Below are 24,836 nucleotides of genomic sequence, written 5' to 3'. Positions count from 1 at the left end.
ATCAAAATTTTTTTCAAAATTTTACCCATCACGCAATATCACGAAAAACTGCTTCAAAGGGCCTGATTTTCACCATGGCTATATCCACCCGTCCATTTTCCTGTGACATCACTGCGTGATGCCAATACAAACAAACATGGCGGATAGAACAGAAAGATATAGCGACATTAGCTCGGATTCAGACTCGGATTTCAGCGGCTTAAGCGATTCAACAGATTACGCATGTATTGAAACAGATGGTTGGAGTGTGGAGGCGGATAGCGAAAACGAAATCGAAAAAGAAACTGAAGCTATTTAGCCATATCACGACAGACAACGGCAACGAGGACGAATTCGGAGATCGCCTTCTAACCAACGATTGCATCTTTTGACCACTGGTGCAACTTGAATCCGTCAATTGGTATGTGTTTGTTTGGCATTAAATGTGGGTGGAGGGAAAGGCTAGATGCAAATATAGCTACGAATGAGGCATAATGAGGCAATATGTACATACAGCTAGCCTAAATAGAATGTTAGCATTGATTAGCTTGCAGTCATGCCGTGCGCAAATATGCCTGATTACCACATAAGTCAATAACATCAACAAAACTCACCTTTGTGATTTTGTTGACTTTATCGTTGGAAATGCATCTGCTTTGAGTGTCGCAGGATATCCACACATTCTCGCCATCTCTGTCGTAGCATCGCTATCGTCGGTAGCGATGCTACGACAGAACAGAACAAACGTGGGACTTTCCCATCTTTTGACCACTGGTGCAACTTGAATCCGTCGATTGGTATGTGTTTGCTTGGCATTAAATGTGGGTGGAGGGAAAGGATGGATGCAAATATAGCTACAAATGAGGCATAATGATGCAATATGTACATACAGCTAGCCTAAATAGCATGTTAGCATCGATTAGCATGCAGTGACCATTGATATGTCTGATTAGCACACTCCACGTAAGTCAACTTGAATCCGTCCCTGTTCGTGTTGTTACACCCTCCGACAACACACCGACGAGGCATAATGTCTCTAAGGTATGGAAAACAGTCGAAAAAATGGAAAATAACAGAGCTGATTTGACTTGGTGTGTGTAATGTGTTTGAGAAAATGGCGGATGACTTCCTGTTGTGACGTCACGGGTGAAAGGTCATTGCTCCGACAGCGAACATTTGAAAAGTGTTTCAATCGCCAAATTCACCCTTTTAGAGTTCGGAAATCGGTTAAAAAAACATATGGTCTTTTTTCTGCAACATCAAGGTATATATTGACGCTTACATAGGTCTGGTGATAATGTTCCCCTTTAAGGGTTTTGGTCCTAAATGATATCAGTAAGATATTACAGCTTGTTGCTGAGATTTTATGACCTATATTGAGTAAAACATGCTTGAAACTAGAATATCAACTGATGCAAAGCTGTGTCATTAACACTCACAAGTATAAAACTACTTTTTTGAAGTAATCATTTCTTACTTCAAGCATGAAAAAAACAATCATGATGCCGAGCGCATATCTTTATGTCAAGATAATGGCACAAGCATTTACTTAATTTAAGAATATTTTTCAACATATTGAGCAAAAAGGTCTCATTTTTTTTCTACCAAGAAAAGTGCACTTGTTATTAGTGAGAATATACTTATTTTAAGGTATTTTGGGGTTCATTGAGGTTAGCTAATTTTACTTGTTTTGGAAAGTCTTGACAAGCCAAATATTCTTGGTCTATTGGCAGATAATTTTGCTTAGCTCAAATAAAATACTTCTAATTTTTGTAGTTTTTATTCTTGTTTTTGAACACTGACTTTTTGCAGTGTGACGTTGACTTAAATGAGCAGAAAAGCTCTTCACCTGTTTCTATGAGCCTTGTTTACATTAGGAACGTGGTAGTATGTATACGTTTGAGATGCGGTACTGATGGTGATGTGGAAGTGCCATGTCCAATATACAAGAACTTTACAACATTCTGTTACTTTCTCGCGCCACAACTTTAGGAAGTTCATGTATAGCAACTTGCCGGGTGTCCAGCGGTATTCTGCAACCGCTGCTCAGTACGGTTTGTTGCTGTTTCTTGAAAATCATACCCAAAAAGTACTTTTTTCAAATGTTATTGTGCACCTAATCCAGAGTGACACAGCAATGGATAGATCAGGGTTGTCAAACTCTTTTTAGATAGGGGGCCACATGGAGAAAAATCTACTCCAAAGTGGGTTGGACTGGTAAAATCACGGCATGATAACTTCAAAATAAAGACAACTTCCGATTGTTTTCTTTGTTTAAAAATAAAACAAACACATTTTGAAAATTTACAAATCATAATGTTGTTGGTTTTTTTTACACTTACATGTTGCAGTTATTATTATTCTATCTTTATTTGTTGTTATTTATATTTTCTGAATACATTATGTGATAATGTTCTTTAGTCAATTCATTTGTGTTCATTTTCAATCTATGAAGATACATTTTTTTTTATCAAAATAAAATTACAGTATGTTTTTTATGTAGTTTGCTCATTTTCCTCGACTGATGTACTAACATCATGTGGTTTATTTTCTACATATGTAGCATCATCTACATCAGGGGTGTCCAAACTTCCACAGAGGGCCCCACATGGAAAAATTTATGCATGCAGTGGCCATTTTGATATTCTTCATTTTCAAACCATAACAAAATATATGGATTTTTTTCTAATCGTTGGGGCTCCTGGGGAGTCACTAAAATGTAAAAAATAAGTCAAATTACTTTTATTATTTTTTTATTTAATGCTTACAGTAAATCTCTTGATCAACTTGAGGTTGATATAAAGTAAAACAAATACGTTTTTATGCTTTTTCTGTCAAAGACAACTTTGTTTTTTATAGTAAAACTGAAATATGCAGTATTTAAATGGATAGATAGATAGATAGTACTTTATTGATTCCTTCAGGAGAGTTCCTTTATTTAGCAATTAAAGCCCTCAAAGATCAATAATGCAGGACACCATAGATTTTAATTATTTAATATTTTTGAGTAATCACAGTGAAAAGTTAAATAAAATCCGACTGAATATATTTGAGATCCGAAAGGTTCCCCACTCATAAATTGATACATTTTTATTAGTTTTTTTAAAAACTTTTAACAATTAAATTTCAAGATCAACTTCCGATAAATCTGTCGATTTTAAGTTTGAACTATTATTTTGTTTGTTTTATGCTCTTTTGTCTAAAATTTGATGTTTTTATATGGCAACCACACAACATATGCAATATTTTTTCCACATAAAACATTTTAAAGTGATAATTTTTAAGTTATAATTCATTATAACATAGATTTTTTTGTCCCTTTTTTTTTTGGAGCAATGGAAAAAAAAGAAAATAAAGACAAAAGGGAAAAAAAACTGCCTGCATGGCAGCTTTGTGTCAACAATGCCACTTTTTCTCATTAGATTTCACCTCATTCCACTTTTTTTTAAAACGTTTTTATTTTTTATTTTTGCAATACTATTAATTTCGCAATTTTTATAGAATGTGTGGCAGGCCGGTAAACGATTTGCTGGGGGATGCAAATGGCCCCCGGGCTGCACTTTGGACACCCCTAATCTACATAGATACTAAGAATTGTTATTTTGACATCCAGTGGACGCATTTAAAACAGGAGTTTCTTTCATTAAAAAATTTCAGGTTAATTTTTATACTTAGCAAACTCCTCCCACGGGCCAGATAAAACCTATTTGTGGGCTTGATATAGCCCTCGGGCCGTACATTGGACACCACTGGAATAGCTGTTTAGTTTTTCAGGGAGCTTAAGACCTCACACAAAAATAGAGGTACAAGAGTAAAATATTTCTGTACCAGTACAAGGTGCATTTTTTAATACTGCCAAAAGGGGTACAAGGTGATACAAAGTACAAATGTGTACCCGAAGGGTACTTCCTTGATGAAGAAGGACAAGCAGGAAAGTGGTAAGAGCAGTGTGCAGGTAAAAATCTATTTTAATTCTTCCAGGCAGCGTAAAGAATAGAAAAACTCCGAAACAAGTATAACGTGGAGCCAATAAGCAAAAACCTTGCCAAAGGTGAACAACGTGAAGGTCTTAGGCAATGAAAAAACAGTCCATCTAGTAACATCACCATGCTAAATAGTGTGTGCAAATTACAAAATGTTATGTACTATTCGTTGTTATGTTGCAAGTGATCTTCTCAGACTGTTTACAGTTGTTATGCAAAAGTGCTCCAGATCACCTTATTTATATGAGATTTCACCGTGGAGACATTTAGTTCCCTCCACATTGAAATGATCACGTAACCTGTGGTGTTCTGTTATGTTGCAGCACACAACTAAAATATCTACCACATTTTCTGCAATGTAGAAGTGCAATCTACACAGCAGATCCTAGCTTTTAGCACTCCAAAAGTGCACTCTGGGAGAAAACACGACCAGTGGTTTTGGCAGCAACACCAGCAATAACTGGTAAGAAAATGCATATTGTAAGAAAGAACATGATATAAAAAATAACGCTATTTAAAAAAATAGTGTCTGTTGACTCCAAATCCTCTAGATCAGGGGTCTCAAACTCAAATACAGAGTGGGCCAAAATTTAAAACTGAACAAAGCCGTGGGCCAAGGTTGAACAAATTAACCTTTTAATAGGGACCCAAACCAGTATTGCAATGAATATTGAACAAGCAAGGCTTAAATAGGGCAGCACGGTGGGACAGGGGTTAGTGCATTTGCCTCACAATACGAAGGTCCTGAGTAATCTTGGGTTCAATCCCGGGCTCGGTATCTTTCTGTGTGGAGTTGGCATGTTCTCCCCGTGACTGTGTGGGTTCCCTCCGGGTACTACGGCTTCCTCCCATGGAACAGGCAGAGCTCGGTTGGTAGAGTGGCCGTGCCAGCAACTTGAGGGTTGCAGGTTCGATTCCCGCTTCCGCCATCCTAGTTACTGCCGTTGTGTCCTTGGGCAAGACGCTTTACCCACCTGCTCCCAGTGCCACCCACACTGGTTTAAATGTAACTTAGATATTGGGTTTCACTATGTAAAGCGCTTTGAGTCGCTAGAGAAAAACTCTATATAAATATAATTCACTTCACTTCACTTATATAACGTAATAGTGCAAAATTAACTTTCAAAAAACAAACAAAAAACATCAGCGGTATATTAAATAAAATGTAATTAAAAGGCTAATACATTTGAAAATAAAATAAAAATGAGGTGGGCGGGGTTTGGTGGTAGCAGGGAGGTGTATATTGTAGCGTTCCGGAAGAGTTAGTGCTGCAAGGGGGTATGGGTATTTGTTCTCTTGTGTTTATGCTGTGTTACGGTGCGGCTGTTCTCCCGAAATGTGTTTTGTCATTCTTGTTTGGCGTGGGTTCACAGTGTGGCGCATATTTGTTACGGTGCGGATGTTCTCCCGAAATGTGTTTTGTCATTCTTGTTTGGTGTGGGTTCACAGTGTGGCGCATATTTGTAACAATGTTATAGTTGTTTATATGGCCACCCTCAGTGTGACCTGTATGGCGGTTGACTGAGTATGCCTTGCATTCACTCGTGTGTGTGTAGAATCCGCATATATTACGTGACTGAGCCGGCACGCTGATTGAATGGCGGAAAAGCGGACATGACGACAGGTTGTAGAGGACGCTAAAAGCAGTACTTTTAAGGCACGCCGCCGATATTGTTGTCTGAGTGGAAATCGGGAGAAATTCAGAGAATGGTTGCCCCGGTAGATTTTCGGGGGGGGTGGCCACTGGAAATAGGGAGTCTTCTAGGAAAAACCTTTTGGTTTGGCAAGTATTAGAATTAGCGGTGAATGCACCGCCGCTGTTTAATACCGGCGGGCCAGCTCTAATGTTAATTTAATATTGTCTCTAGGGCCAAAATAAATTACAGGGCGGGCCAGAGTTTGACACCCATGAGCTAGAGCGTCATCTGTGGTCACCTGATAACCTCTCCAAGCAGGAAAGGGGTACAGAGCATAAAAGTAACAGCAGATCAACTTGTCTAAAAGTGGGCTCTATTTAAAGGCTAGAGTCTACAAATGAGTTTTAAGATGGGACTTAAATGCTGAGGTAGCAATCCAGAGTACGGGAGCCCGAATAGAAAACACTCTATAGCCTACAGACTTTTCTTGGGCTGTGGTAAAAACTAATAAGCCAGAGTTCTCAGATGACAGATTTCTTGCCGGGACATATGGTACAATACAATCATCAAGATGGGATGGAGTTAGACGGTTTGGTATTTTATGTCAGTAGTGAAACCTAAAAGTTGAAGATTAAGTTCATAAAATGTTCTGCCACAGATTAACTTGAGATCACCGCGGTGAAGATACAGTAGTGTTAAGATTAGCCGCCATGTTGTTGTTAGCAGTATTCACTCTTAACCCAGAAACCGAAGTCCTGCTTGCTGAATCTTTTTCAATCGCCACGACATTAAAATATAAAATAAGACACTGTAATACATACAGGATAAGACCAAAATAAAACTACATTTTACACTTAATTTAGGCCAGAAACATGTAGAATATGCTTTAAAAAAGTTCCCCCCAATTTAGTGAACCTGTGATATTTAAGGGACGACTGCAGTAAAGTCCAAAAAACTAAGTATTGTCTCTTTTTTTTCTTTCAACTTCTACTTGCAGGTTCAGGTTCAGCCAGTCCAACCATCTTCACCTGTACATGCCTGCAGGCCTGGCCTTCATGGCGGGCATCACCTCGATTGTCTACTATCATAACATTGAGACCTCCAACTTCCCCAAACTACTCCTAGGTAATTACCACTAATAGATTATACTTTCGTACAGTTGTTCTCGAACTGTGGTATGTGTACCACTAGTGGTTCGCGAGTTCCATCTAGGGCAGAGATCGGGAACCTTTTTGACTGTGAGAGCCATGAAAGCCAAATATTTCAAAATATATTTCCGTGAGAGCCGTATAATATTTTTTAACACTGAATACAACTAAATGCGTGCGTTTTTAAGACCAACATTTTGAGAGTATAATAAGTCTCCAAAGACATGCACCTGGGGATAGGTTGATTGGCAACACTAAATTGGCCCTAGTGTGTGAATGTGAGTGTGAATGTTGTCTGTCTATCTGTGTTGGCCCTGTGATGAGGTGGCGACTTGTCCAGGGTGTACCCCGCCTTCCGCCCGATTGTAGCTGAGATAGGCGCCAGCGCCCCCCGCGACCCCAAAAGGGAATAAGCGGTAGAAAATGGATAAGTCTCTTATTTTTTTTAATAAGATTGTTATTCTAAATTTAACCAATAATAAATATAATACTTCTTACCATTAATGCGACATCTTGAACAGGTGCGATAGAAAACGGATGTCTTGGATCCGCTTGAACTGAACTCTCGCGGCTGTGTTGGAGCCACTATGGATTGAACTTTCACAGTATCATGTTAGACCCGCTCGACATCCATTGCTTTCGGTCCCCTAGAGGGGGGGGGTTGCCCACATCTGAGGTCCTCTCCAAGGTTTCTCATAGTCAGCATTGTCACTGGCGTCCCACTGGATGTGAATTCTCCCTGCCCACTGGGTGTGAGTTTTCCTTGCCCTTATGTGGGTTCTTCCGAGGATGTTGTAGTCGTAATGATTTGTGCAGTCCTTTGAGACATTTGTGATTTGGGGCTATGTAAATAAACATTGATTGATTGATTGAAAATGCATGAGAATGTTTTATAATTTGAACGTTATTTTTAACACTGTGATTACCAGCAGAATTATTAATTACTTATCGTGTTAAGCAATGTCAGCTAAGATTTATCTGAGAGCCAGATGCAGTCATCAAAAGAGCCACATCTGGCTCTAGAGCCATAGGTTTCCCACCCCTGATCTAGGGGTATGCAAAATAATCCCTAAAATAAATATTGAAACACAGTGTTACTGTTCAAACTGTGTGTAATGTTACATTGGCCCAAAAAATATTAAATACCATATTTCCTTGAATTGCCGCCGGGGCGCTAATTAATTTAAAACCTCTTCTCACTCATGCGCTTACCAAAGGCATGTGGTAATAGTAAGCATGAGCTAATTATTTTAAAACCTCTTCTCACTCCGCCTCACTCCGGCACTTACCAAAGGTATGCAGTAAAAATTTGAGTGTGATGTAATCTTGGACCTTAAATCCTACTGAAAAGCTCTTAATCTTCTTCCCTTTATGCAATTTCAAATTACCGGTATTGAAATCAGCCTCCTCCATTTTGAAAATGATGACAGGGGAAATGTCACAACGTGACGTCACAACTTTGACCAGGCGGTAATACTAAGCATGCGCTAATTAGTTTAGGAAGCGAGTTTGACCCGGCAGTAATTCAAGGCAGGCGCATACTATATGCCCTGCGGCAATTCAAGGAATTCAAATTTTGGACACACCTTCTCATTCAATGCCTTTTATTTATTTTCATGATTATAGATTGTCACTGAAGGCATCACAACTATGAATGAACACATGTGGAGTTATGTTCTTAACAAAAAAAGGTGAAATTACTGTATTTTTTTTATACAGTCTAGTTTCTTCAAAATAGCCACCCTTTGGTCTGATTACTTTTTTGCACACTCTTGGTATTCTCTTGATGAGCTTCCAGAGGTAGTCACCTGAAATGCTTTTCACTTCACAGGTGTGCTTGAAGCTCATCGAGAGAATGCCAAGAGTGTGCAAAGCAGTAATCAGAGCAAAGGGTGGCTATTTTGAAGAAACTAGAATATAAAACATGTTTTTAGTTATTTCAACTTTTTTCTTAAGTACATAACTCCACATATGTTCATTCATAGTTTTGATGGCTTCAGTGACAATCTACAATGTAAATAGTCATGAAAATAAAGAAAACACATTGAATAAGATGGGGTGTCCAAACTTTTGGCCTGTATTGTACATGTTAAATAAAACCCCTGCCCTGTTTTTAAATGAATGCGCAGGCTTACTACGCTACTGTATTTTAATGTTGGTCATTATGGTGGTACTTGGACAGCCATGTTTTATCAAAGGTGGTACTTAAAAAAAGGTTGATATAGTACATTCTATTCTGATGTAGGCATGTCCTGCAAAGCTAGGATTAACTACATAATTTGTTGATATGCTGACCTTTTGGTTTCAAATGACCAAACCTCTGTGCAGGCTGTATGAACTTAATGATGATCGGATTGTAAAAAAATGAGGCAAGTGGTTAAATGACTCTCCAGCTGTTTGTTTGGCTGCCCTGGGATGAGACCGCATCAGGATTGAAAAGCAACATCAATAACCTTTTTTCATTAGGAAAATGAGCATGAACCAGTTTTGACTGATTGTTAATGATGATGATTTTAATAACCCCGCGGAAAAGATGCAAGACAAGCTTTATAGAAAGAGAAAAGACAACGTGTAAAGTCATCCGTGTTAACTAACTGCGTTAAGCTCTCTCACGTCCTTGAGCCGCCTGGGGCCTTGGAGGTCTTTGGTCAGAGTCGCTCTCTTGGGAGAAGCAGTGTAGTCAAGGCTGGGGTCAGCATAGCATGAATATAGATGAGCGTTCACTGCTGAGGCGTTGCCATTGAATTTTTATGTTGCCTTGGTTGTTCTCTATAACAAAGGGAGCAAAGCACTGCAGCAGCTAGTTGACGGCCTTTGGTCTTTCCCTTGAACTTGGCGCAATATAGTACACAAAGTCATTAAATGTTCTGTGCTTTTGTCGGCCTTAAAATGAGATGTATTAATGGGTAAAACAATAAACGAGAAATGCTCGATTTGGGTTTGTTAGCGACATGGCGATACTGTCCTGCACTTATTTTATATCTAAAATCTGAAGGCAAAGCTGGGAAATAATTCCAGAGCACTTAGCTAACAACCTTGTTCTGCAGAGCACGACACAGTTCGAATGAGGTCATCACACACGTGACCACACACACCAAGCATTAATCATGCATTTGGGCTAAACCCAGACAATACTCTATGTCAGGGGTGCCCATTACGTCGATCGCGATCGACTGGTCGATCTCGGAGGGTGTGTCAGTCGATCTCAAGCCAGGCATTAAAAAATAGACACAAAAATGAGCAATCATCAATCATACCAAGACTTCACTTTCGTCAGTTGTTTGACATTCTCGGCACCCGAGGATCTTGTGAGATGACGCTGGCTGCTGCGAGCTCATATTTAAGAAAAAAATCACCAACAGGGCGGACGCAGAGAAACACATTTTATTTCTAGAGACTCCGTACCTACTGTCAAAACTCTAAAGACCGACTGCACAGTTCCTGTCTTCACCATAAAAGACCTGTTTCATCCTGCCTGTGCTAACAAAATAAGAGTCTCAGAAAGCTAGCGTGCACAAGCTAGCAAGCTACGGAGTTTGATGCCAATGTATTTGTCCCCCGCCCTCAGCGACCGCTTTCTCACTTGCTTGCCCACCCGCACACTCACTGACGTCACTCACCTGCTGCCAGACATTAAAGGGCCACACACATATGCTACTCTCATAACAAAGTGTTTAAAAACGAGTATGCAAGTTGGACAAATGAGATGCCAAATCCAACCACTTTCATGTGGTATTGGACAGAAAGGAGGACTTTTTTTTTTCCTCCATTTGAAAATGCGGACGTTATCAGCACCACTGTCTAATTCCAATCAATGCAAGTCATCAGAATCAAATACACCAACTTATATTCTTGTCTTCATGAAAGAAAGGAATCTATGTGTGTTAAACATGCTTGTATTATCATTAAACACCATTAACTTGTTAACAAAAATGTCTCTTTCATAAATAAATAAATATTAATTATAAATAGGAATGAGGTAGATCTCCTCGACTTGGTCAATTGAAAAGTAGCTCACCTGCAGAAAAAGTGTGAGCGCCCCTGCTCTATGTGGTATCAATGTGATCTGATAACTCGTTTGTATGTCGATATTATAATTGACATCCCTATAACTGAGTGATAACGCCAACAAAGAAGTAGATTGCAATACAACAAAAAATGTGCTTTGATTTGTGTTTGCAAACACTTTCAAACATCTGAATTTTTACTAACGTACACCATTTTCTGGATTTGATCGCGCGTCCATAACTCGTAGGAACGCCATGCAACTCTTTGGACATAAGACCCCAGGTCAATGCATAGGAATGCAAAGATGAGTGAGGATGCTCATTCAAAATAGATCCGACTGGACTTAAAGGCCTACTGAAATGAGATTTTCTTATTTAAACGGGGATAGCAGGTCCATTCTATGTGTCATACTTGATCATTTCGCGATATTGCCATATTTTTGCTGAAAGGATTTAGTAGAGAACATCGACGATAAAGTTCGCAACTTTTGGTCGCTAATAGAAAAGCCTTGCCTTTACCGGAAGTATGTGCGCGTGACATCACGAGTTGCAGGGCTCCACACATATTCACATTGTTTATAATTGGAGCCACCAGCAGTAAGAGCAATTCGGACCAAGAAAGCGACAATTTCCCCATTAATTTGAGCGAGGATGAAAGATTCGTGAATTAGGATATTGATAGTGAAGGACTAGAGAAAAAAGAAAAAAAAAAGCGACGGCTCCGGGTGGCTGCAGTGGGAGCGTTTCAGATGTGATTAGACACATTTACTAGGATCATTCTGGAAGATCCCTTATCTGCTTATTGTTTTAATAGTGTTTCAGTGAGATTTTAAAGATCGTAAAGACATACCTCGAGGTCGGGTGGCTGCGGTGAACACGCAGTGTCTCAGAGAGAAGCCAAGGAGCCAAGCTCACAGCTGCCTTTTTCGACAGCTGCTGCAGGATGACGAATAATCCACTGATGTCTCCGGTAAGATATATATCACAATTTCCCCATCCAAAAACATGCTGGTTGACGTAGAGAAAACATGTTCGCTTTACCGCTTTGTTTCACAACAAACAAAGAAACACCGGCTGTGTCTCGGTGCTAAAGACAGCTGCAATCCACCACTTTCCACCAACAGCATTCTTTTTTATAGTCTCCATTATTAAATGAACAAATTGCAAAAAGATTCAACAACACAGATGTCCAAAATACTGTGTAATTATGCAATTAAAGCAGACGACTTTTAGCCGCTAGTGGTGCAGCGCTAATATTTCCTGACAGTCCTTGACGTCACGCGTACGCGTCATCATTCCGTGACGTTTTCAACAAAAAACTTGCGGGAAATTTTAAATTGCAATTTATTCAACTAAAAAGGCCGTATTGGCATGTGTTGCAATGTTAATATTTCATCATTGATATATAAACTATCAGACTGCGTGGTCGGTAGTAGTGGGTTTCAGTAGGCCTTTAAGATAAAACTGCATCCAAATTTTTAGTCAATGAATAACGGGTACTCAAGTAAAAACCTTTAAAAAAATGTTCCTGACTGACATTCTGAAAATGAAATTGCATCGGTGTCCAAATATTTGGCTCTTTTTTAACTGAATTAAAATCATGCAATCCAAACAAGTAATAACCTGATGATAATTAAGTTTAATCCAAATTAAAAAATGTGATTAAAATGTTTTATCATTAGAGACCTATAGTGTTATTACTTGGTTATGTTTATGATTGTCTTGTGTGATTTCCTCTGACTGTTTACTCTCCTCAGTGCTCCTCATCTACTGGGTTCTGACCTTCATCATGAAGACCATCAAGTTTGCCAAATACACTCAGCACGGCATCGGCCCCAGACAGCTGCGCTATTGCATCACAGGCCTACTGGTGCTGCTCTATGGTCTCCTGTTGGCTGTGGAGATCAATGTGATCTTGGGCAGAGTGAGTGTGTCCTCACTTATGTTTGTGCAGCTGATTGATCGCTGCTTGTTTTTAAATGGGATTCACGTCTGCTCTTAGTCTGAAACCCCAAATGGGCCGAGTGGTCAGTTGTTTTGACGCGGTGCCAGAAAGAACTGTGACTGCCATGTTTAACTACAAGGAATAGCAAACGGAGTGTTTGGCATTTGCACTTAAATCAAACAGCGAGAGTAGATTTTCTAACCTAGTTCCTGACGCTTTAAAGCATGTTTGTTCAATTTAACCTCGGAGCTGAGCACACCTCAGCTGCTGAAACTGTGTCCTCTGGGTGCACAGCTGAGGGGATTGGATCTTCCATCAGACCTTGCACACGCTCTGATGAAACATAACCTAAAAGTCACAAATTACACTTAGTCGTGTGTATTTCTTATTTATTTATTTACAGACAGACATAGTTTTGTATCTCATTATTGTTTCTTTTGTTAATATCAATCCGTTCTGCAAAAAGGTCATTTCTAGAAGCACACAGTTTATGGAGAGGTATCCACAGTTAATATATACATCATCATAAAATGTACAAAATACAATACAAAACAATACATGTCAAAATCTACCCACCAAATACCCATTTACAATTTTATTTATTAATAAAAGAGTAATTGTTAAAACCACAAAATCAGTCTCAATATCCTATTATTCAATTTTGATTAAAATGTTGCATCTTGAAGATCTGTGATTATCTTATCATGCATACAGAGGTCAAGACCAAAATTATGCGACAAATTTGAATTCCTCAACCATAAGGGGTGTGTTAAAAGTACTAAGCGTAACGTCGCAATAAATTGAGCTTAAAACGCTTTTTAAAAATATTTAAACGGGAACATTATCACAATTTCTGAAGGGTTAAAAACCAATAAAAATCAGTTCCCAGTGGCTTATTTTATTTTTCGAAGTTTTTCTCAAAATTTTACCCATCACGCAATATCCCGAAAAACGGCTTCAAAGTCCCTGTTTTAATCTACGTTATATCCACCCGTCCATTATCCTGTGACTTCACAGCGTGACCACACAGAAACAAACATGGCGGATAGCACAGAAAAGTATAGCGATATTAGCGTGGATTCAGACTAGGATTTCAGCGGCGTAAGCGATTCAACAGATTACGCATGTATTGAAACGGATGGTTGGAGTATGGAGGCAGGTACCAAAAACGAAATTAAAGAAGAAACAGAAGCTTTTGAGCCATATCACGACAGACAGCGACACGGGAGGAAGCGAGGACAAATTCGGCGATCGCCTTCTAACCAACGATTGGTATGTATTTGTTTGGCATTAAATGTGGGTGGAGGGAAAGGCTGGATGCAAATATAGCTACAAATGAGGCATAATGATGCAATATGTACATACAGCTAGCCTAAATAGCATGTTAGCATTCATTAGCTTGCAGTCATGCCGTGACCAAATATGTCTGATTAGCACACTCCACATAAGTCAATAACATCAACAAAACTCACCTTTGTGATTTCTTTGACTTTATCGTTGGAAATGCATCTGCTTTGAGTGTCGCAGGACATCCACACATTCTTGCCATCTCTGTTGTAGCATAGCTGTCGTCGGTACAGTGTGCGGAACAAACGAGGGACTTTCGCATCTTTTGACCACTGTTGCAACTTGAATCCGTCCCTGATCGTGTTGTTACACCCTCCGACAACACACCGACGAGGCATGATGTCTCCAAGGTACCGGAAAACAGTCGAAAAAACGGAAAAAACAGACCAGATTCGACTCGGTGTGTGTAATGTGTTTGAGAAAATGGCAGGTCGCTTCACGATGTGACGTCACGGGTGAAAGGTCATTGCTCTGACAGGCGAACAATTGAAAGGCGTTTAAAAAGGCTAAATTCACCCTTTTAGAGTTCGGAAATCGGTTAAAAAAACATATGGTCTTTTTTCTGCAACATCAAGGTATATATTGACGCTTACATAGGTCTGGTGATAATGTTCCCTTTTAAAGAATTCGATTTTTTTTATAGAGCTATCTATTTCATTCCAGATAATCGGGCCTCTACAGGCCACTTGTACACTTTAAATGACGATTTTTCCCTCTTAATAAAGGTTTACTTCTAGTGTTATATCTATGACAAGTAGTGGTCACTGGAATGAGCTGGAATTTAATCCATATACTTTGTTATACATTGTGGAATGTGTTGCACTCCGTAAGCTTCAGAAGATTTTACCCATAAAAACGAGGATTTGAGGGAGCATTAAAGTTTGCCCAATATATAACACGTATGTCTTTCTTCTGAAGAATCTCCAGTCTTTTAAGATAACTGGGATACGTGTTACACCATACGACATTGCAATAGTTTATATGTGGTTCAAATCCACCACAGTGGATATGTTTCTTTTACTTTTTATTCATAGCTGTATGTAGAATTGTCTGCTTGTATCTGCTGCTTTAATGTCTTTAATGTCCTCTGTGTTCTTTGATGTTTGATGTTTCCCTCTTACACACATGTAAGAGGGATGTGTACTATGGCTAAGAGTTGTTGTTTTTTTGTTTGTTTTTTTCCCTTGGCCTCAGACTGCACCCCCAGTCCAGGGCCCAGGCAAAGACCGATTTTTTTTTTTTTTTTTTTTTTAATTTTATTTTAATCTTCTATTCTTTTCTCCCATACCCCCCCTGTTTACCTGTATGTCATCTTTTTTGTAAGGGGCGCTGGAAGCCGGCAGACCCGTCAGCGATCCTGTTCTGTCTCCCTGTAATGTTTGTCTGATCTTGAATGGGATTGTGCTGAAAATTGTAATTTTCCTAAAGGAACTCTCCTGATGGAATAAATAATAATCTAAAATAGAGTCCGATATGAAATTAGGAGAGCGTTAAGAGGAAGAAAGGCAGGCAGAGAAATTCAAAGTGTACGCAGGTAATTGCTAAACCGAAAAAAAAACTGACAGCGAGCACTCTGACAAGAACGAAACAGCAAATGTAAGATGTTTGTTTAATTGTATGCCACACATCTACAGCTTGACTGGAATCAGTTGTGTAGATTTTGTGTTATCAAGGTTAGTATTGTTAAAAGCAGACCAGCATCAACATTATCGGTATCATAGGACTTTTGCTGTATGGGGACCTAGTGGTTAGCATGTTGGTCTCATAGTCAGGAGATCAAAGGGTTGATCCATCTATCCATCCATTTTCTACCGCTTATCCCTTTCGGGGACATGGGGGGTGCTGGAGCCTATCTCAGCTACAATTGGGCAGAAGGCGGTGTGCACCCTGGACAAGTCGCCACCTCCATGTTACTTTAAATTGTCCATTGATGTAAATGAGACTGTAAATGTTTTTATCTATATGTGTACTGATTGGCAACCAGGCTACAGTGTTCTTTGTGTTGTGTTTTGGGCGCATGGCTGCCATGGTTGTGTTCTCTGGAGTGCAGAGGGTCACAAGCAGGAGCAGCGGAGAGTTTGGAGTTTATTTTATTTATTCAAGGCAGGAAAAACAGCGACTTGTGCTGAGTGACAAATACAACGGGAGTGATTAACCAAAACAGCTGGCGGGAACACTAATTACTAAAACAAGGGCAGGTGTGGAGAATTAGTGTCCATGGAAACCAAAAGTAAACGAAAGGAAAGAGGTTAGAGCACGGAAACAGACCAACATAGGAAAAACTCCACAAAACAAATCAAGCCATGATCCGGGGGGACCGATCATGACACCTTGTCTCTTAAGCACAGTCAGCTGGGATAGGCTCCATCTCACCGTGACCCTAACAAGGACAAACAGCATAGAAAATGAAATAATTAATTTAAGTAAAAAACAGGTATCGAATGATTTAGTAGTAATTAGTAAATTATATTTATATAGCGCTTTTCTCTAGTGACTCAAAGCGCTTTACATAGTGAAACCCAATATCTAAGTTACATTTAAACCAGTGTGGGGGCACTGGGAGCAGTTGGGTAAAGTGTCTTGCCCAAGGACACAACGGCAGTGACTAGGATGGCGGAAGCGGGCATCGAACCTGCAACCCTCAAGTTGCTGGCACGGCCACTCTACCAACCGAGCTATGCTGCTATGGATTTTGGCTTGCATCTAAAATTTCCATTACAAGCAGTCATGCAGCGTGTTTACTTGTGCAGAGCTGGACAGCCAGTTAACATCTGAATGTTCTCCAAAGGGCACAGAAGTTTGGTCTTTTCTTGCATTTTAGTGAAGTCATTTACTTAAGGTAAACTACGCTGCTAAGTGCTAGGAGCTACACAACAGCGAACTAACCACACAATAGCACACAAGCTTGACATATGTAATAAGTTAATTAAACAATATTGCAGTCCAAAACACACCCTTTGTCAATATAAATAAGTATCAAATAATGGTGGTGGCTTATGCGTACAATTTCAAGGTAGAAGTGGATTACAAAGTATCCAGTAATAAAAGTGGTCACATAATTTAACTTACTGCGTCATGAACTAATCCTAATGAATCAATATTGCCAAAAACAATTACCACTGCACTTCAATTTAAATACATACCACCCACACTTTAAAATTATAAAATTACATATAATTCCTGCTGGTATCGTGTCAGATTAGATTCTGTATTGCCCTGTACACCTCCAATTAAAAGCACAACAATTCCTCTCCTTTTGTTCTCTTCTCTTTTTGTTCTGGTGCAGAAAATGTCTATTTACAAGTGAAACTTCCAAATAGCAAAATCAATACAATACATAGATAACATGACTTACGTTTATTAGCTATGATTAAATCGAAATGTTATTTCAGTGCATGTCAGTCTGCTAACGACTGTTTCATTCTTCTCCAGCGATACATGTGTTTCACCAACCCGACAGAAGTAAAGCCCCCCGAGGACCTTCAGGACCTGGGAGTTCGTTTCCTGCAGCCCTTTGTCAACCTGTTGTCCAAAGCCACATACTGGTGGATGAACACCTTCATAACAGCCGCTCACAGACGACCTATTGACCTCAAAGTCATCGGCAAGCTCCCCATTGCAATGAGGGCCCTCACTAACTACATGAAGCTGCGCAACGCCTTCGAAGACCAGAAGGTCAGTGTGTTCATATTCTATTAATCTGCGTTTGTAAACGATTGATGAATTCAAATTGGATAAAAGTTCCAACGTAAAAACAGCAATTCTGGAGCCTAACATGACATGAAGAGAATATGAAGAATACTTTTGTATATTTAGGAAAAGTCAATTAGAAATAAAATGAACTTTTACCAATTTATGATCATCCATCCATCCATCATCTTCCGCTTATCCGAGGTCGGGTCGCGGGGGCAGCAGCCTAAGCAGGGAAGCCCAGACTTCCCTCTCTCTAGCCACTTCGTCTAGCTCTTCCCGGGGGATCCCGAGGCGTTCCCAGGCCAGCCGGGAGACATAGTCTTCCCAATGTGTCCTGGGTCTTCCCCGTGGCCTCCTACCGGTTGGACGTGCCCTAAACACATCCCTAGGGAGGCGTTCGGGTGGCATCCTGACCAGATGCCCGAACCACCTCATCTGGCTCCTCTCGATGTGAAGGAGCAGCGGCTTTACGTTGAGTTCCTCCCGGATGGCAGAGCTTCTCACCCTATCTCTAAGGGAGAGCCCCGCCACACGGCGGAGGAAACTCATTTCGGCCGCTTGTACCCGTGATCTTATCCTTTCGGTCATGACCCAAAGCTCATGACCATAGGTGAGGATGGGAACGTAGATCGACCGGTAAATTGAGAGCTTTGCCTTCCGGCTCAGCTCCTTCTTCACCACAACGGATCGATACAACGTCCGCATTACTGAAGACGCCGCACCGATCCGCCTGTCGATCTCACGATCCACTCTTCCCCCACTCGTGAACAAGACTCCTAGGTACTTGAACTCCTCCACTTGGGGCAGGGTCTCCTCCCCAACCCAGAGATGGCACTCCACCCATTTCCGGGCGAGAACCATGGACTCGGACTTGGAGGTGCTGATTCTCATTCCGATTTATGGTATTTCAGCATAGAAGGCTTTGCAGGCCCTGACAGCCCGCCACTGTTTTGTACACAATATAAAGTGCTACACATTACTATGGTGATGGATCAACTTTCAATTGAATAATAAAGTCCAAACCACTAGGTCATGGGTGTCAAACTCTGGCCCGCGGGCCACATTTGGCCCGCCGTGTAATTTAATTTGGCTCTTGAGGCAATATCAAATGGACATTATAGCTGTCCCGCCGTTATTACACAGCAGCGGTGCCGCTGTAACACCGCAATTTCTCACACTTGCCAATCCTCCCGAAGTTCAGTGCCCCTCCCGAAAATCTCCTGGGGCAAACATTCTCCCAATTTCCAACCGGACAACAATATTGAGTGCGTGCCTTACAGGCACTGCCTTTAGCATTCTCTACAACCTGTCGTCACGTCCGCATTTCCTCCATACAAACAGCGTGCAGGCCCACTCGCATAATATATGCGGCTATTACACACACATAAGTGAACGCAAGGCATACTTGGTCAACCGCCATACAGGTCACACTGAGGGTGGCCGTATAAACAACTTTAACACTGTTACAAATATGCGCCACACTGTGAACTCACACCAAACAAAAATCACAAACACATTTCGGGAGAACATCTGCACTGTAACATAACATAAACACAACTGAACAAATACCCAGAACCCCTTGCAGCAATAACTCTTTCGGGACACTAGAATATATTTTGATATTTACTTCAGAAGGCTGCAAATATAAAAGAGGCATTAAATGTGTATTTAAATTTTATTTGATATGCCATTGATATTTTTTAATTATCATTATTATTATTTGAAACTCGATTTTGCACGTCACTATAAAGTTACTGTATATAAGCCCTGCTTGTTCAATGTTCAATGCAAAACTTGTTTGGGTCCCTATTAAAAGGTTGATTTGTTCTACCTTGGCCCGCGGCTTTGTTCAGTTTTAAATTTTGGCCCACTTTGAGTTTGACACCCCTGCACTAGATGAACTGTCCTCACTTGCAACTGCTCTGCCAACAAGCACACACACACTGTCACTAGCACTGTGGTGCACTCGTAGTTTGCAATGACAAAACTTCTTAACTTTAACAACAAGTTTGCTACAATGATTAGGAATAAAAACATAAAATCCTCTTTACCTTGTTGATCAATCTTGACGTTCAGCGGAAGGTAGCGAGAGTCAGAGGGGGGAGGCAGTCTCGACAAGCTGTGGATTCTTCCTGAATATTTCAAACCATACGTCGCTTGTTCATTGCTTTCTTTAGACTCATGTTGAGCTGACAACATTTAAAAATAAATCTTGTAATAAGGTTGGGGAGGAGACCCTGCCCCAAGTGGAGGAGTTCAAGTACCTAGGAGTCTTGTTCACGAGTGGGGGAAGAGTGGATCGTGAGATCGACAGGCGGATCGGTGCGGCGTCTTCAGTAATGCGGACGTTGTACCGATCCGTTGTGGTGAAGAAGGAGCTGAGCCGGAAGGCAAAGCTCTCAATTTACCGGTCGATCTACGTTCCCATCCTCACCTATGGTCATGAGCTTTGGGTCATGACCGAAAGGATAAGATCACGGGTACAAGCGGCCGAAATGAGTTTCCTCCGCCGTGTGGCGGGGCTCTCCCTTAGAGATAGGGTGAGAAGCTCTGCCATCCGGGAGGAACTCAACGTAAAGCCGCTGCTCCTTCACATCGAGAGGAGCCAGATGAGGTGGTTCGGGCATCTGGTCAGGATGCCACCCGAACGCCTCCCTAGGGAGGTGTTTAGGGCACGTCCAACCGGTAGGAGGCCACGGGGAAGACCCAGGACACGTTGGGAAGACTATGTCTCCCGGCTGGCCTGGGAACGCCTCGGGATCCCCCGGGAAGAGCTAGACGAAGTGGCTGGGGAGAGGGAAGTCTGGGTTTCCCTGCTTAGGCTGTTGCCCCCACGACCCGACCTCGGATAAGCGGAAGATGATGGATAGATGGATGGATCTTGTAATAAGGTCAAAAAAACAACGACGATGACACTGAAAAGCACAGCACTTAGTATAGTACCTAAGGCCTGTAACACTGAGCTGATAAACAATGAGCACCAGAGATCGATCAGCCTGGATGTTACAAGTCTTTTTTACACTGAGACAAGATTTGTACGCAAAGCACATTTTTAAACAGTCTGTGGTTCGTAAATTGAAAAGTTTGTACAAACAGGGGTTCTCTTAATACTCTTAATTAAAACTGAATACATACTTCTTGTAGAACTGTGGTATTGTTTGTTAAAATTCTGTTGTAAAACAGAACCATTCTGTCTACACAAGCTGTGATGGAAAAAAAAAGCTAAATAGGGGCCAATAAGAATTTCTCACCATATTGTAAAAACATCAACTTAACTACACCGATTCTTGGAGATGGTCCTCCATGGATTTTCTCAGTGCATTTAGTTTGAAATGAAAGTTATGTTTTTTTACTTAATTACTTCTATTGGATAGATATGCATGTGTTAGAGGCATAAACAAAGTTCTAACACAAGCATAAAAAGGTACAAAGAGTTTGTTTAGAATTTTGAAAAACAGCTTTAAAGTTTTGATTGATTTGGATGTTAGGGAATGCTGCTTTTTATTGTTATTACATCCAGCTGGTCTCTAGCCAATCATAACTCAACTCTGACTGAGATTTGCGTGTGTGTGTGTGTGTGTGTGTGTGTGTGTGTGTGTGTGTGTGTGTGTGTGTGTTTGTGTGTGTGTGTGTGTGTGTCTGTATCATAAACTATGAGCCATCATGGAAATGATTTCTCAACAGCATCCAAGAAAGTGAAAGGTCACGATTGCACTCAGAGAATTATTGCTTCTGATCCGACATTGAACATGTCATCATTTTCTAGTAGTAGATCTTCCGTCCATCCATCCATTTTTCTAGTGCCTATTCCCTTTGGGGTCGCTGGTGACTATCTCAGCTACAATCGGGCGGAAGGCGGTTTACACCCTGGAAAAGTCGCCACCTCATCGCAGGGCAGTAGTCTTACAATCTATAAATTAAAGTGAAAGCTTTATGGTACATACACACATTTATATAGTTTTACTGTCATGATCCCATATGATTGTTTTGACCTTGTTGGCTATTTTCCGAATGTTTTGTATAATTTCCTTTACTGGTGCTCTTATTTGGTTCTACTTCCTGTTAGGTTTATTGTTTTGCTGCACCTTCACTCGCTGCCAGCACACCTGTTTTCCTTTAGTTAATCCAGCCTATTTAAGTTCACTTGTTGCTCCTTGGATCATTGTGCTTTGTGCTTTGTACTTAAACAAGTATTTGTCTTCAGTGCACTTCCATGCTGCACTATATAGATAGATAGATAGATGGATAGATAGATAGATAGATAGATAGATAGATAGATAGATAGATAGATAGATAGATAGATGGATAGATGGATAGATGGATAGATGGATGGATGGATGGATAGATAGATAGATAGATAGATAGATAGATAGATAGATAGATAGTACTTTATTGATTCCTTCAGGAGAGTTCCTTTAGGAAAATTAAAATTCCAGCAGCAGTGTACAGAGTTGAGATCAATTTGAAAAAAGTAAAAAGTAAATAATGGGGGTTTAAATGGAAACAAAATAGAGAAATATTACAATAAGAATAAAAAACGACATTTATTTTGCACTACTTGTGTTTTCCAACAAATTTATTTCTAGCCTGTCCTTTGCCTTCTTTGCTGAATTTCATCCATCCATCCATTTTCTACCGCTTGTCCCTTTTGGGGTCGTAGGGGGTTGCTGGCGCATAGCTCAGCTGAATTTCATTTTTTTTAATGTTTATTTTGTTTATGAATGAATGAATGAAGCAAATTAGCTGAATTTCCCCCAGGGATCAATAAAGTAATTTCTATTCTGTTCTATTCTATTCTTTGCTCTGCATTCTGGGGGGCAAACCAATAATGCGAACAATAGAATGTAACCATTACAATAAATTATTTTATAATGTTTAAGACCTTATATTATACAGAATTTACTTAGTAGGTTATTGTAGAAAGTGATATTAATCTTGTAATAATAACACTTTTGAAGTTGTTTTCTTCTTGCCGACCTGTCCGGTTTGCCCTCATTTGGCTAAAATAGTGCAGGAAGAAGCAAAAGCTTTACTGCTCCCTGTTTGAGGAACAGTAAGTTGGACTTGTCAAATAACGGTTTTCTTGTCTCATTTTAATAGCATGTGTCAAGCCTCATATAGTCAGCAGGGTCAGAACTTTCCAGTCTTTGAAAGGTCATGTGCGTTCGTCATGGCTGAACGTGCGTCCGGTGTGAACACGATCCCACTTCCTTTTGGTTGTGAAGAGAGATAAAAAGATCCCGGTGGGCCGGGGGGGTTGAAGATGGGAGGAGTCCGGTCAGTGCGGAGGCGTCGGGTCACCGTCGTTCTACTGTGAACAAGGCGACATGATGACCCTTGCGGGTGTCACAGAGCTGCATTTTATGGGAAGATAAATCCGTGTGTGCGCGTGTGTGTGTGTGTGTGTGGACGTGAGAATCAGCCATTCTTTCTTTCCTTCAAGTGACCGATCCAAGGTGTGTGTCTGTGTAAACAAGTCTAAAAGAGTGAGAGTGTATTTGGGTTAAATAAGAAATTTAGTGACTCATAATAAGTCACATATCTTGTCAGCGATCTGGTCTGATCTCAAAAGCGCACACACTTTGGGAGAGCTTATTTCATGTCTACACAGTGACAATCCACATGTGTGTTTGACATCACTAATATTCAATAGTGAATGAGTCATTGAGTTTTTAGTATTTTACATCGTGACTATAATCAGAATAAAACAGAGTCGAGACCCAGGATGGACCGCTCGCCTGTGTATCGGTTGGGGACATCTCTACGCTGCTGATCCGCCTCCGCTTGGGATGGTTTCCTGTGGTCGGGACTCTCTCTGCTGTCTTGGATCCGCTTTGAACTGAACTCTCGCGGCTGTGTTGGAGCCACTATGGATTGAACTTTCACAGTATCATGTTAGACCCGCTCCACATCCATTGCTTTCGGTCCCCTGGAGGGGAGGGGTTGCCCACATCTGAGGTCCTCTCCAAGGTTTCTCATTGTCAGCATTGTCACTGGCGTCCCACTGGTGTGAATTCTCCCTGCCCACTGGGTGTGAGTTTTCCTTGCCCTTATGTGGGTTCTTCCGAGGATGTCGTAGTCGTAATGGTTTGTACAGTCTTTTGAGACATTTGTGATTTAGGGCTATATAAATAAACATTGATTGATTGATTGATTGATTGATTGAAAACACGTGGAGAAAGATTTCAGCTACCGATCAGTATCGGATGATTTTCCTGAAAAAATATGTAATCACCAGTGCCGATTAATGCCTTTTAATGCCGATCACAAACACTGATCCTCTCTGGCTGACACTGTATTTGTTTTTAGTCTCCCGGCTGACAAGCAGCTACTGTGTCCATACACAGTTTGGAGCCGCTCCCCTAAGTAAACAATCATCACCTCTATTGCAGCAAATAAACTGCATTTATTAGTATCTTAGATGTCATCATTACGTACATTATCACTGGAGGACAAGGGTAAACAATAGGGCTGCGACTCTTTGAGTGTCCCACGATTCGATTCAATATTGATTCCTGGGGTCGCGATTCGATAATATATCAATTTTTTTCGATTCAACGCGATTCTTGATTCAAAAACTATATTTTTTCGATTCAAAACAATTCTGTATTCATTCAATACATAGGATTTCAGCAGGATCTACCCCAGTCTGCTGACATGCTAGCAGAGTAGTAGATTTAAAAAAAAAAAAAGCTTTTATAATTGTAAAGGACAATGTTTTATCAACTGATTGCAATAATGTACATTTGTTTTAACTGTTAAATGAACCAAAAATATGACTTATTTTATCTTTGTGAAAACATTGGACACAGTGTGTTGTCAAGCTTATGAGATGCGATGCAAGTGTAAGCCACTGTAACACTACTGTTCTTTTTTATTTTTTATAAATGTCTAATGATAATGTAAGTGAGGGATTTTAAATCACTGCTATGCTAAAATTATAACTAATATTGATACTGTTGTTGATAATATTCATTTTTGTTTCACTACTTTTGGTTTGTTCTGTGTCGTGTTTGTGTCTTCTCAATTGCTCTGTTTATTGCAGTTCTGAGTGTTGCTGGGTCAGGTTTGGTGTTGGAATTGGATTGCATTGTTAT

General features: G+C 40.4%; 1 protein-coding gene across 13 annotated transcripts in view; it reads left to right on the top strand.

Annotated features, from left to right (window-relative positions):
- abcc8 (ATP-binding cassette, sub-family C (CFTR/MRP), member 8) overlaps positions 1-24,836 on the top strand; it is a 172,171-nt gene that overhangs the window by 35,897 nt on the left and 111,438 nt on the right. For 12 of the 13 annotated variants that reach the window (XR_009809066.1, XM_061917764.1, XM_061917772.1 and 9 more), the window contains 3 exons: positions 6,597-6,724; positions 12,512-12,678; positions 17,479-17,721. Coding sequence is in view for 12 of the 13 variants with exons in the window: in XM_061917764.1 (XP_061773748.1) it covers positions 6,597-6,724; positions 12,512-12,678; positions 17,479-17,721 (538 nt within the window). In the remaining variant the exon portion in view is untranslated. Of the gene's footprint in view, positions 1-4,342; positions 4,426-6,596; positions 6,725-12,511; positions 12,679-17,478; positions 17,722-24,836 lie in introns of those variants that run through there. The other variant, XM_061917773.1, reaches the window with a different exon arrangement.

Source organism: Nerophis ophidion, linkage group LG12 (genome assembly GCF_033978795.1).
Source record: "Nerophis ophidion isolate RoL-2023_Sa linkage group LG12, RoL_Noph_v1.0, whole genome shotgun sequence".
In the NCBI taxonomy this organism is placed as follows: Eukaryota; Metazoa; Chordata; class Actinopteri; order Syngnathiformes; family Syngnathidae; genus Nerophis; species Nerophis ophidion.
This window is presented reverse-complemented; position numbering and strand designations above follow the sequence as displayed.